Raw genomic sequence first — 14,515 nt, 5'->3', positions numbered from 1 at the left:
GTGGACAGTTAACGGTTGAAATAATAATATTAAAATTCAGTCCATTCGCAAACTGCATTAAAGTTTTTCCGTTTCCTGGTAAGAATACTTTATAAGCAACGTTAAAAGCTGCAGCCTGAGTCATTGTTAATTCAGTGAATAATATTTTTTCTATTTTATTGCCCAATTTTAAAATTGAATTGTTACCTTCTTTACGCTTCTGTAAGCGTGATTTAATAAATTTATAAGATTTTTCGTGACAACCATGTTTTAATATCACCCATCAACTGGTCGATTGTGTCGTATTTCGTTTATAGCTTCAATATTGCACTGCCAGAAAATCTATCTAGTTTTTAACATAAAATCGAGTAACAAAGGAATGTACAATTGTCCTCTAAAATGACATCTAATAAATGTTTTACTATATATTTTCATAGTTAACTAATGCAAATAAGAATAACACGGTTTTTAAATCAAACGCAGCCATATTTAGAAATTACTATATTGAAATTGGCGTTAATTCTGTCCTCTAATATTGTTGAAGTCCTCGCCAAACACAACGGTGCGCTCTTCCTATCCTTGGTGCCATGATGATTTTAACAGGTAACGTGAGGGGGGAAAGGGATTGTTAGTAATGGAGATTGAGAATCCTATTGCTAGCAATATACCCAACCAGGTCGACCTCCTCGCGGTTCTCCCTGGAAACTATCATGGTTAATTCCTGATGAATTCGTCATGGGCTAACTGGCCTGTTTTTATTCTCATCTATCACCCTTCACTGGTGCTCCGCCAGCATGTCCTGTTAGCGCATGCGGGGTTACCATTCCATTTTCATTCTTAAAAAAAAAACAGGTAACGTGAAAATCCAGGGAGACTAGGCGGCGAGACAAAGGGCGACGCGACGATGCATCAAGATTTGCCTCGTTTTAAACGGTCTTAGAGTACAAAAACAATCCACCGGACATATTGGCCCGGCCCTTTACCGCGGCATGTTTTAAATGTTAATTCTTGTGACCAAAACTAAGCTATGAGTATTTTTTTATACAACTTAGAATGACAAACAAGCTGACGGCCCACCTGATGGGAAGTGGTAACTTTCACCTATAGACATGAACAGTACCATAGTCATAACAAAATATGCTGTGTCGTTCACGATACAATATATACAGACCGCCAAGGCGTAGTGGTGGGTAAGTTGCTTTGCGTAATTGAGCGCCCGGGTTCGAAGACGTGGTCGTGCCAAATTGGGAAACGAACTCTTCTGAATTGCCTCTAGTCAGGGTGCTCCGATTGTTGTTCGTTAGATGTTTTCCATAACACAGGTGTCCTAGCACGGGTGTAGAGGGCGCGTAATAAAACAAGTGGCTATCAGGATCTATTTATTTATTTAGTTAAATAAGATTGGTTATAAACATTAGTATTTCACTAAGGGGCTGGTCGCGAGCGCTGCGTTCTGTAACCTGGCTCGTATACGTTCACCCCTTTATTCATAAAAACTAAAACCTACTTTTACTACACTATTTTGTCCCTTTCGTTCAAATTGAGGATTTAGTGTAAAAGAAAGAGACAAAACAGTTCAATAGCTAAAATAGGTTTGTATATGAGGTTTTTATGGCTAAGGGGGTCAGTGTTGACATGCTCGCGTGAGTACTCAGTGTACGTCGTACATGTGCTGCACGAACGCCTGCGAGCCCGGGACACGGCGCAGCGTCGCGTCGCAGCGCGAGTATGTTTTGCACGAGACAAAAAATTATACTACAAAATAAATATTGTCAACCACTACAACAAAGGCAATAATATCACAAACAATAGTTGAGTAAACGTCGTTAAAAAAAAAATAGGGCACAATGAATCAGTTCAGAAAGTGGCATACTGTTCAAACGCGACATATACCATAGACAAATAGCAAACGAGCGCAGAGGACATTTCGTTTACATAATACAATCGATGTGTATCATACATTGTAACGGTGGACGGCGAGTGCACGAAACGGCCTCCGCGCATTGCGCGCATTCCGCGTCACAAGCCATCGCGTATAATTATTACGAATCAAGTATTTGGTACGGAGCACGGAGCACGGCGCCCTCTAGTTTGTTCATGTTCACGCGCGGAACTGCGTCGCAGCACCGGACGCGCTCCTAATACACTATCTGAGATCAGTTATTTGAAAACTAAAGTCAGTACGTTCATTATTTATTAGTAAATGGGATTAACTAAATTAAACACTAAATTCGCTATGCTCGCCGCTGCCGCCGCCGCCGCCTCCGGTGCAGACGACGAATAAATTTGAAATGTAACATTATTTACACATAAAATAGTTTAGCTGACGACCTCCGTGGCGCAGAGGTGGACGCGTCACTCTGCGTTAGTGAGGTCCCTGGTTCGATTTCCGGTCGGGACAATTTTTAGAAACGAACTTTTCTGAATCGGTTCGGGTCGCAGTATCTATTACCTGGTTCCTCATACCACAAGGTATCCTAGCTCGAGGATCACACGATTGACGGTGGATAATTGGCACTTTTCAAAAATAAATGGAATCATACACTCGGGTAAATATTTTATGGTGGGTAGACGGGAAAAATCTGTCATTTTGCTGTCATGTGTCAAGGTCAGCTGTAGACAAGTACTGTATGGGTTAAACTGTTGTATCTTGAAATAATCTATTATTATTTTACTTCGACGATTGAGAAAAGTACAAGTTTCCGCTGAAATAGGACAGACGGATAGATAGATAGATAGATAGATATATAAATTATTTGCATTACTTACAGCGAACAAATAACAAAAGACAAAGACAGTAATAAGAGATAAAAGAATGCATATACAAAAAAAAAAAAAACAAAATATAAAAAAAAAGAAATATTTTTTAGCAATAAACTAGCTAATGGCCTTCGGCTCGTGCTTCCAATACTACTCTTGTTCGATCGCTCTATTTCAGTGGGGGACAGCACCTTGTTGCTGTGGGCCTAGCAGACGACGGGCGGCGAGCGGCGAGCGGCGAGCGGCGAGCTCTGATATAATAGTTAATACGTAATTATGACAGTATGCGGGCGACCGACTCGGTGGGCGCGGTGTCTAAATGCGGCGAGTGTCGCACGGCGCCCAGTATTATGCATTTACAAATATATATCTAATAATACGTTCTCATTTAAAAAATATATAACATATAAATATTTGTGATGTACTTCATAGTTGCTTATACAATTATGCGAGGGTGCAGTATCCGGCCGCGGAGGACCAGCGCGCGGCCGACACCGCCGCCGCTCGGCAGACGCTGCGCGGACAACGACTTGAACACGCTCACGCTCACACGCGCTGCCGTCCGCTATCGTACACTACTCATTTTATCACTTTCGAAATGCAAGTGCAAAATGATATGAACGGAATGGAAAATATTTATTGCAATATATCAGAATGGGAAAAATATTTGGTTATGTGATGCAAGACGTAAATTCTATTCTACATCTGCCGGTACATATTTTTCCCTTTATAAACCTAAAACGACGAACATCAAATAAACTTTAGCTATTAAATGGTTTTGTCTCTTTCTTTTACACTGAATTCTCAGATGGAAAGAGTGACAAAACAGAGTAATCGTTAAAAAAATATTTCAATTAATGAAAATAAACAATCTTTTATTTTACCTCCTTATTCGTATAAGGGGGTTTTATATAAAACTGCTAGCGTGATATGAGGATCGTGTTCAATTCGTTAGCCGGTGTTTGATAACAATACAAATAATTAGTGGGGACACGACTGACATCAGTCGCTTAACAACATCACGTCAGTCGCGTGCGGGTGGGGAATGCTTTGGTGCGAGCGTGCCGGGGGCGTGGCGGGGGCGGGGCGGCGGCGGGGTGGCCCGGGGGACACGGGGGACGAGCGGGGTGATCAGCCGTACTCCTGCCGCTGCAGCGCCACCGACACCTTGTACAGGCTCTCCATCATGAAGGACAAGTTCTGCGACAGCTCGTTCACGGGACGGGATATCGCCACCATGTCTGATCCAACGGAATGGTACATATTATTGATATCATTTTAAAATTAATTTCTCGTAATGAAACGAACAGAATGTATCTCAACACGAGTGCAAATGGCAAAGACGTCAAACATCCAATTAATGTTCCCAAAGTGGAATGGTATAGTAACTTATTGGACAGACCCTTAACTTGTTTGTCATTTCAAATGGTATAAATTACATCATACTTATTATGTAGATTACCATGCACAGTTAAATTGGCAATTTACATTTATCGAAGTCCATTAAATAGTCATTAAATTTGGACATAATACATTGGAAAATATTATCTTGTTTTGTATGGCCAATGGAATAAATCTTCGCTGAATGATATCTCCTATATATAAGGAATGGTACGCACCGGGGTTGGCCTGCGCGAGCCCCTTGCAGTAGACGTGCAGCAAGCTGGTGACGTCATCGTCGGGCAGCTCGCCGCGCTCCAGGATCCGCTCGGCGTTGCGCTCGCGCACCATCGCCAGCGCCGCGCCCCACCTGCGTACACGCACCGTGCGCACTACATTACTGGCCTGGGACGGCTATAGCCTTATCAAGTATTGGCTTTTTAACTAAACAACCAATAATGCCTGTCTGCTCGTCAAAGTTGCATAAAATTATACATCTGAAATGTCATTTTTACTGTCTTAATAAATTGTAAAACGTTGAACACCAACCAGAGCGAACGGGGATGAAAGGGATTGTTAGTAATGGAGACTGAGAATCCTATCGACCTCCTCGCGGTTCTCCCTGGAAACTATCATGGTTAATTCCTGATGATTTCATCATGATGGGCTAACTGGCCTGTTTTCATTCTCATCTATCACCCTTCACTGGTGCTCCGCCAGCGTATCCCGATAGCGCAGGCGGGGTTACCATTACATTTTCACCTATCAAAAAAAAAAAAAAACTAGAGCGAACGGGTTCATTGTGTTTACAATATTCCTAATCTGACACTGTTTACTTGTGCAATGGCGTCACAGAATCCCGATTGTAGATTTTCATTGTAATATATGTATTAATTAAGGGCAATGTGATTTCGACATAGAATAGGCCACACCTGCCTTTCCCGTGGATGTCGTAAGAAGACAAAAGAACTTAATGGTCGAGTATTGGGCAGCAGCGTCGCTCTTAAAACATCACCAACTTACTACTAGCTACAGTTGCCAACATACCTGCCAAGCATGATATCTACTGGCAAAACCCCCCAATTGGGAGACCTATATTTAGCAGTGACAATTAATAGTTGATAGGATAATCATTCACCATAATCATCAGAGCAAAAGAGGAAGAGGAAGACCGAGGAATAACATGGGACAGATAAAGGAAACACTGGGTGTCATGTCGTATAGGGAGATCAAGGATGGATCAAGGGCTGGGATAGAGCTGGCTGGAAGAAGATACATGAATTAGTTGCACCGACAAGAGGAAACTCTTAAATTAAAAGAAGAAGGATAATCATAAACGTTAATATTATTATTAGATTCTAGAATGTATTCGTGGGGTCTCGAAAACTGTATGGAGATTTGAGTATTTAAAACGACAGGAAAATTACAGTTTCGAGGTATAACGCAGCGATATTTGTCAACACAGCGGAGTACTATGGACGTTACAGTATATTCTGTGATATCAATCAGAAGCCATTCATGTGTATAGGCGACAGTTCCACTTTCCATTGAATGGGCTAGTAACTGGGTTGCCATAGCAAATTGTATTGGCCATTGCAAAAACAAGTAAAAATATAAAAAGGTAAATGTAGACACGGTGTAGTGAGAGTATATGTGCGAATGTGTGCACGTGTGGTGGTGTGGTGGGGATACCTCTGCCGCTGCAGCAGCTGCAAGAGGCGCGCGTCGTCGTGCGGCGCGGGGGACACCTCTCCCCAGCTGTCGGCCATGCTGGCCAGTAGCGCGTTGCGTACGCTGCACACCGTACCGCTCATATCTTTACCCTGCAACACACAATAATTTAAACTTACAGAACGTAGAATTCAATAGTGAAAAATTTATATCTTTTATAGGGGGAGGTCCAAGCCTAACCGTACGGTGGGGGGGGGGGGGGGGGGGGGGGATTGTTAGCAATGCAGTTTGACAGCCCCAGTGCTAGCAATATGCCTTATTAGGTCGACCTCCACGTAGCCCCCCTGGAAACCATCGTAAACAATTCTTGTTGAATTCGTCACGATGGGCTAACTGACCTACTTCATCCTCACCTATCATCCTTCACTGGTGCCCCGCCGGCGTATACCGATAGCGCGGGTGGGATACCATTCCATTATCACCCATTAAAAAAAAAACCGTAGGAAAAATATTAAGAGCTCACCGAAGTGTGCTCGGTTTTAAAAATTTGTCAATTTTCAAAAAACAATTTTCAATGTTTTTTATCAATCCATCACGTTTCAGTGTAGTAAAAATGTATGTAGCTAATCCTGGCATTGAATGGGGCAACTGCTCCTATCCCGTGGGTGTCGTAAGAGGCGACTAAGGGAGGGCGAGCGATGAGCAGCAGCGTCCCTCTCAAAACATCACCAAAGCTTAACTACAGTTGTCATTCCGCCTGCCAAGGGTGGTAACTATTGACGAAACCATGTCAAAGAGGGAGACCTATGTTCAGAGGTGGATAGTTAACAGCTAATCCGACGATGTTGATTATTACTAAGTTACTGTAAATTTGGTATTTTTTCTTTTTTTTATACAACTTATAATGGCAAACAAGCTGACGGCCCACCTGATGGAAAGTGGTAACCGTCGTCTATAGACATGAGCAGTACCATGGACATAACAGAGTAAACTGTTTCGCCCATGATACCCCCCATGCGTTGCCATTCCTGAGCACTCAGGTGTTATTCCTCTGTACCCAGTAAATTCACACCATATCGCACTCTTCAAACCGAAACACAGCCATGCAAACACAACTGCTTCACGGTAGAAACACGAATGGGACAGAGGTACCCAAGCAATCGAATTTTGTACAAAGTCTCCCTCTGGTATATATTTGCGAAATACTTTTTAAATAATCAGTATGAAACATCGAAAAGCGTTCAATTGTTTTTGAAAATTGACAATTGACACTTGCGACTTGCGGTAGTGACGCACCTTGTTGTCGAGGGCGGCGTGGTAGACGGCCACCACCATCTTGTTGTGGGTCTCGAGCAGCAGCAGCAGCTGGAAGATCAGCTTGTAGAGGCTGCGGTTCGTCTCCTCGGAGGAGCCGCGCGGATCCAGCCCGCTGCGCCACTCCAGCGTCTGCAGTCATATTAATAACACGTATATTTCTGTACCTAATAACGCAACTTTTAAAATATTTGTAGTCTAGTGTTATTTAATTCATTATAATTGTTAAATGTTAAAGCAAACGCTGTGAATACATTTAATAAGCATGTGCATAGATATTGTATCGTATCTAATGTTTGTTATATATGTTATAATGCAATATGCTGTTGGTGTTCCTTTAAATAAATAAATAAATAAACAAGCACATTGATTCATCCATTTTTTTTTAGTCATTTATTATTTTGTAAAGTTGCAAGTAACTGGATTGGAAATTTCTCTAATCAAATTGATTTTTTTCAATTTGAATTTTGAACTATTTTTTCTAAAATAATATATATATATATATATATATATATATATATATATATATATATATATATATATATGGTTGTTAGTCTATTTTCCCTGTAGGTATCAACGATGAACCTATTTCATTTCGATTTCATATTGTTAGTGCTCTTTCTATATTGTGTAGGTTTACTTAAGACTGAAATGTATTTAATAAAAATCTATAACCTCTGTCAAAGTTGGTAATAGTCAGGCGGTTTGATGGATAAACAGGTCAGATATCTGTGTCGAGAAGGTCGTAGCTAGACCCAATTTGGTATATTTGCAATAAGGTATGGCAAAAGAAATTTTTGGTAAGGCACAAGTTATAATTAAGTGTCTTTAAAAAAGCGAATTTGTCTAATTTTCTTGGGGCCTTTTATTTAATTTTAAGGTAAGTAGTCATTGGTTAGTTATACAATTTAGTGTTGTAATGATATTTTTTGTATTTTTTTTATACAACTTAGAATGGTAAATAAGCTGACGGTACACCTGATGGAAAGTGGTAACCGTCGCCTATAGACTTGAGCAGTACCATGGACATAACAGAGTGTACTGTTTCGCTCATGATACTTCCCATGCGTTGTCATTCCTGAGGACTTGGGAGTTATTATTCTGTACCCTGTAAATCGAAATACAACCATGAAAACACAGCTGTTTTACGGTAGAAACACAAATGAGACAGAGGTGCTCAAGTAAATGACTTTTGTACAAAGTCTCTCTTTGGTGGTATTGTGTAGGTAGCAAGTAAGTATACAGTTTATCTGATTGTAAGCGGTTACTGTAGTTTATTTATGTCTGTAACAATATTGTTTGGTGAAAGGGCTTGTTAGCCTTGTCAGGTCGACCTCCACGAGGTTCCCCCTGGGAACTATCGTGATTAATACTTGTTGCATTCGTCACGATGGGTTAACTGACATGCTTCCATGCTCACCTATCATCTCTCACTGGTGTCCTGCCAGTGTATATTGATAGCGCAGGTGGGTTACTATTCCATTATTATCCATAAAAAAAAAACTGTTGATTGAGGTGTTTTTAGAATGTTTTAATTAGTGGGACTTGTTTGTGGAAGCTGATGGAAATGTACATGTATGTAAATATAGTCTGTTAGGGGGAAAGGGATTATTGACAATGGATTTTGACAGTCTCATTGCCAGTAATATGCTCTAATAGGCCGACTAATACATGGTTTTCTCTGGAAATCATCGTGAACGATTCTTGTTGAATTCGTTATGATGAACTAACTGACTTGTTTCATCCTCACCTATCATCGCGGGTGGGGTTACCATTCTATTATCATTCATTAAAAAAAAATAGTCTGTTACAATTTATATATTAAATAATGGACGAAGGAAATATATAGGAAAAATGTGATTTTATATTGATTTACTCTGTGTGGTGTTAATTAAATATTATTATTATTACATGTATAAAAAATACTTGTTTTTAACTGACTTTGAAAAGGAGGTTTAATTAATTTGCTTGTATTTTTATATTTGTTAGTTGTGAGCCGATTTGGAGAGTTCTTCTTTTATCTGGAAGGGTGTATTTACATATACACTCTGTAGGAGTCTTATGTAAATCGGGTGAGTGGTTTGGTTTGTGAATGAGTGGTCTTTTTTTTTTATGTTTTGCGGTGCAATATTTAAGGCATCCCGCCCTCGCTACTGGATACGGGTGACGGAATGCCTATACAAGAGGGTACATGGTGGACGCAATTTAGATGCAATATTTGAGGAGCATTACGGCCGGATACTGCAACAAAAGTGAATGAGTGGGTGTGGTCGGCCAGGTACTGTACCTCGAGCAGGTGGTCGCGGCGCTGGAAGTAGGTGTCGAGGTGCTCGTGTATCTCGAGCGCGGCGTAGCGGCCGGCGTCGCGTGCGCGCGCGCAGTCGGCGGCGGCCGCGCCCGCCCACACCAGCGCCGGCTCCTCGCCGCCGGCGCGTTCCGCCAGCGCGCCCAGCTCCGCGCCACCGCCGCCACCGCCTACACCACCTGCACCGCCTGCACCGCCTGCACCGCCTGCACCGCCACCTGCAGCGCCAGCAGCGCTCGAGCACAGCGCCGCCGTGCGCCGGCCCACCTCCTGCGCACACGCGCAACACCACACGTCAACTTATTTATTAAAAAAATATTTAACATTGAAACAATGCAAAGCCCGGTATCAAATTTGAAACTTCAACTATTTAAGGGTTAACAACTTGTTAGCAACGAAAGACTTTTCTCTAAAAGAGATTTCCATCAGCCAACCCAGTGTAATAAAAGAAAAAATAATTAATTAACAGATAATCTAGTGCAGGAAAGGTACAAATAAAAATAATATAAAAAAAAAAACAAACAAACAATCCATTATACTAGCAATAGAAAATGCAAGAGAAGTCAGTCTCGCCTTAAATTTAAAGGCTCCTAACCATTAGTGGGCGGAGGGAAAGGGATTGTTAGTAATGGAGACTAAGAATCCCATTACTAGCAATATACCCAACCAGGTCGACCTCCTCGCGGTTCTCCCTGAAAACTATCATGGTTAATTCCTGATGAATTCATCATAATGGGCTGACTGGCCTGTTTCCATTCTCATCTATCACCCTTCACTGGTGCTCCGTCAGCGTATCCCGTTAGCGCAGGCGGGGTTACCATACCATTTTCACCCACAATAAAAAAAAAAACCATTAGTGGGCTGGGAATCGTCGACAATTCAGTGTTTTATATATTTTGCTATTTGTTTTTTTTCTTTTGTTGCTTAATTTTTGTTTTTCAGTCTTTCATTTCTTTAACCGTGTACGTCTGTATTGCGTGTGAATTTTTGTATCATTATTTGTGTGCTATACGCAATGTAAATAAACTATCTATCTATCTAGTCTGTCCTTAAACCGAGTCGATTCCTTTCCTCCATTAAGTTACGAGTAGTACTTGTGACTTCGTATCGCCATGAACATGAACGTGTGCCGGTACGCACCTTGAGGACGGTGTGCAGGCGGTGCAGCAGCGCGAGCGGCGGCATGTGCGCGGCGTGGCGCAGCAGCGACGTCACCGACGCTCGCCATTGGTCGCGAATTGGTGTGCCGCCGGCGCCGATCGCGCCGATCACGCCGATCGTGCACCCCACCGCGCCCGGCACCGGCGTCACGTCGCCGCGCTCGCCTGCACACGTATATCGATCAAGTGGAGGATGTGAGGAGGAGGGAATTGCTTTTTATATGTAATAGGTAATGCAGACAACGACTTATTGCAAATAGTCCTCCAACCAACTGCAGATGTTTAACCCTTTTAGTGCCGGGAGCTGATGTATTAGCTCCTGCTACACTTGCGAAAAATGCCAGAGCCGATATATCGGCTCGCGCCTTGTAGCGGTTTACTACTCGCATTGCGGGAGAACTCTATCTCAAAATAAATTTGTAATGCGTTATTAATTATCTAATTTCATTACAAGATATTTAAAAAAAAAAAATTTTTTTTGTTTGAACTCTTTGTGGACGACGTTTTTCCTATTCCTTGTAAAACTGTGAAATTAGACCGGTTTTTTTCGCACAGGCACCTCTATTTCACCCGGCACTAAAAGTGTTAATAGTATGACAATAAAGGGAACTAGTAACTCCATTACCGACCTTTCCTAAAATAGTATAGTATTCGACCTTTACTAAAATTCTCTATGGTAATGTTATGTTATGGTCAATCTGAATCAGTTGGTTACGATAAGCTAACCGAGTTAAATACATCCTCATTTATTTAGGTAGAATATTTTGTATACGACTGATATTACTTACACTATTCAAAATTGTAATTATCATTTATATGCTGACGACCTTCAATTATACATATCTGTAAAACCGGATACAACTGAGTCGGTAGTAAATAGAATAAATGAAGATCTGAATCGCTTAGCCTCTTGGTGTGAACAAAATTGTTTAGTTGTTAATCCCAGTAAGTCGAAGTTCATATTATTGGGCTCCAAACGTCAAGTAACTGATATTAATGCACGTAAACCACAAATCGTTTTGTCTGGAAATCATATAGAACAAGTGACATATGCACGAAATTTAGGTCTTGTTATGGACGAGAGATTACAATTCGAAAAACATATTTTGGATATCATGCGTAATTGTTTTTACAGACTAAAAGTACTGTACAGGCTGCGCGAATTCTTATCTGTTGATATTCGAATCAAACTGTGCGAAGCGTTAGTGTTGTCTAAGTTTAATTACGCTGATAATGTGTTTGGGGAGTGCCTTTTAGCTCGAACTAAGAAAATGATACAACGTATCCAAAACGCATGTGCTCGATTTTGCTTTCCTATTGCTCGTCGTGCTCATATCACTCCCTTTTTGGAACAGAATAACTTGTTAAATATGACAGCACGTCGAAATTTACATTTTGCTTCATTGCTTTTTGGCGTAATACACAGTAAAAAGCCCTCATATCTGTATGATAAATTAAATTTTTCAAAGCGTAACATAAGAATAAATTCTCTTTTACTTTGTCCACGATACAGAACAGCTGTTTTTCGTGGTAGCTTCCAGTACGCTGCTACGAAATGCTGGAACAATCTTCCACCGCCAGTTAGGAACGCCAAATCATTATTCACCTTTAAAAAACTATACAAGAATTATCTATGTACTATTTAACCTATAAATCTTACGGCAAAGTAGTTGTATATATATGTTTAATGTTTATATTTATTAATGTTATTTTATTCTATTTTGTTCTTTCTAGTATATGTAATTGGTTTGTATTTATTAGTTGTAATTTTGTTTTAATTATTATCATGAATATTATAAATAGTGCCCTCTCTCTCCCCCCCTTTTATATATATATTTTTGGTGCCACTGAAAACCAGCTGTATGTTCACCTAGGACATACATTAAAGCTGAGTGGAGCCATTTCAGTGCATTTTTGGATGTAAAAATGATTATTTTATGTTAATTTTTAATTATGGTAAATTAAGTTTAATTATATGTACATTTTATTTGCTCATTTTTTTTCTCGTTTGTTGTTTATATTGTATTTTTTACATTGCACTGAATAAAATATTTTTCTTTCTTTCTTTCTTTCTTTCTTTCTATTTATCATAGCTTTGGCACTGTGTATCTATACTTATAATAAATCTGTAGAGAGGTCAATTCTGTACTGAAATATATTTCCTAAATAACTATCAGGCGGTGATTAGTGATCGATACTGATGCCAAAAATGTAATCAGTAAAATTTTTGTCTGTCTGTATGTTCGTTATAGAAACAAAAACTACTCGACGGATTTTAACGAAACTTGGTACAATTATTCTTCATACTCCTGGGCAGGTTATAGTATACTTGTCATCACGCTGCTATCAATAGGAGCAGAGCTGTGAAGGGAAATGTTGGAAAAACGGGAGAAATTACTCCATTTTTAAACTTCTGTCGCGTGTGCAGCCTTAATGGCCACTTTTTAAAATGCAAAAATGTCCACCCGTGCGACGCCGGGACGGGCCGCTAGTCTATGATACAATCGTCGTTAACATTTCATTATCATCTATTTAGAAATCTTACTCCTGTTTCCATTATTATACAAAGGCATGTTATGTTTAAGACAATGATGTCGTTGAAAATGAAATAACATGTATCGTTCCAAGCGGCGCTTCAATCGATCGATTATTCGATTCTTAATCGAATGTCCACACACCTCTTTTTTTATATACAACTTAGAATGGCTAACAAGCTGATGGCCCACCTGATGGAAAGTGGTAACCGTCGCCTATAGACACGAGCAGTACCATGGACATAACAGTACACACACATACTGTTTCGCCCATGATACCCCCCATGCGTTGCCATTCTTGACGACTCAGGTGTTATTCCTCTGTACCCAGTAAATTCACGCCATATCCCACCCTTCAAACCGAAACACAGGCATGCAAACACAACTGCTTCACAGTAGAAACACGAATGGGACAGAGGTACCCAAGCAATCGACTTTTGTACAAAGTCTCCCTCTGGTAGCTCTGGTACCTCGCGGATATGAAGCGATTACATTATTATTAAGTTGGAGGGCAGTTAGTGAACTCGTCCGTGCACTCGGCTCGAGATCACGTACCGTCGCGAATCAAGAGCATAACCGAACAGTGATCTAGGAGATGATCAAATTACAGATAAAATATTGTGTATTTAAAGATTTGTGTAAGCCTACCAATCAAGAATCTATAACAGCATCCAGCCAAAGGTGGAAAGCAGTGCGGCGCATGAGAATCCATCAAGTAAGTGCACGTACCTTCTTAAATATTGTAATCGCTTCATCCTCATTATCAGAAGTAAGGACAAACGTATTTCCACCGCTCAACGGTGTCCCTACATAACAACATCTACACAAAAACATAAAAATAACAATCATTTTAATAAACATAAAGTAAGTAATTCTATGTTAAAATCAGTAAATTCCTTGTGTTTGTCAATAGTGGTCGCCATGCCTCAATCGATGTCAATCAAAATGACATCGCTACTCTCTCACATTTAGTTTTTGCTCTGTAAACATTCAAAATTGAACTTATACCAGAAAATAAGAGCAAAATTGTTGTTAATATCTTTAGACTATTTGTCTTTCATGTAACCATCTCTTTTCAGCGTCAGGGGTGTTCTTCTCTAGAAATCTGTCCGATTCTAGAATAAGGGCATACGGGTATGCGACCCCGGCCTCCCGAGCCACTGCAGTGTCCCAGTCCTTTCCGCAAATGCAGTGTCCCCCCCTTTCCTTTCCCACATAAGTCCCTTATACCTCTCATTCACCAATTTCCTTTACACATTTCCAACGTTCCCTTCCTTTTTTCCTCAATCCTTTCCTTCATACCGTAGGTGGCGGAAAGCACCAACAAATGCATTCCCAAAGAGGGTTGACGTCAGGCAGGTGGCCGGTCGTAAAATTAAAAATCAAATATTTTTGTAATATGGATAAGATCA

At 40.5% G+C, this 14,515-nt stretch overlaps 1 protein-coding gene across 9 annotated transcripts in view; it reads right to left on the bottom strand.

The window, feature by feature from the left end:
* Positions 1-1,345: 1,345 nt before the first annotated feature.
* Positions 1,346-14,515, bottom strand: part of LOC113515662 (protein furry) — a 239,400-nt gene continuing 226,230 nt past the window's right edge. For all 9 annotated transcript variants that reach the window (XM_052896473.1, XM_052896478.1, XM_052896475.1 and 6 more), the window contains 6 exons: positions 10,550-10,734; positions 9,392-9,679; positions 7,087-7,236; positions 5,812-5,942; positions 4,359-4,489; positions 1,346-3,980 (listed from right to left, as the gene is read on the bottom strand). In XM_052896473.1, the coding sequence (XP_052752433.1) occupies positions 3,871-3,980; positions 4,359-4,489; positions 5,812-5,942; positions 7,087-7,236; positions 9,392-9,679; positions 10,550-10,734 (995 nt within the window). In that variant the 3' untranslated portion in view covers positions 1,346-3,870. The remainder of the gene's footprint in view (positions 3,981-4,358; positions 4,490-5,811; positions 5,943-7,086; positions 7,237-9,391; positions 9,680-10,549; positions 10,735-14,515) is intronic.

The sequence above is a fragment of the Galleria mellonella genome, unplaced genomic scaffold, assembly GCF_026898425.1.
Source record: "Galleria mellonella isolate WM207_F2 unplaced genomic scaffold, CSIRO_AGI_GalMel_v1 utg33, whole genome shotgun sequence".
Classification (NCBI taxonomy): domain Eukaryota; kingdom Metazoa; phylum Arthropoda; class Insecta; order Lepidoptera; family Pyralidae; genus Galleria; species Galleria mellonella.
The sequence above is the reverse complement of the archived record's forward strand: the minus strand, read 5'-3'. Positions and strand labels throughout refer to the sequence as shown.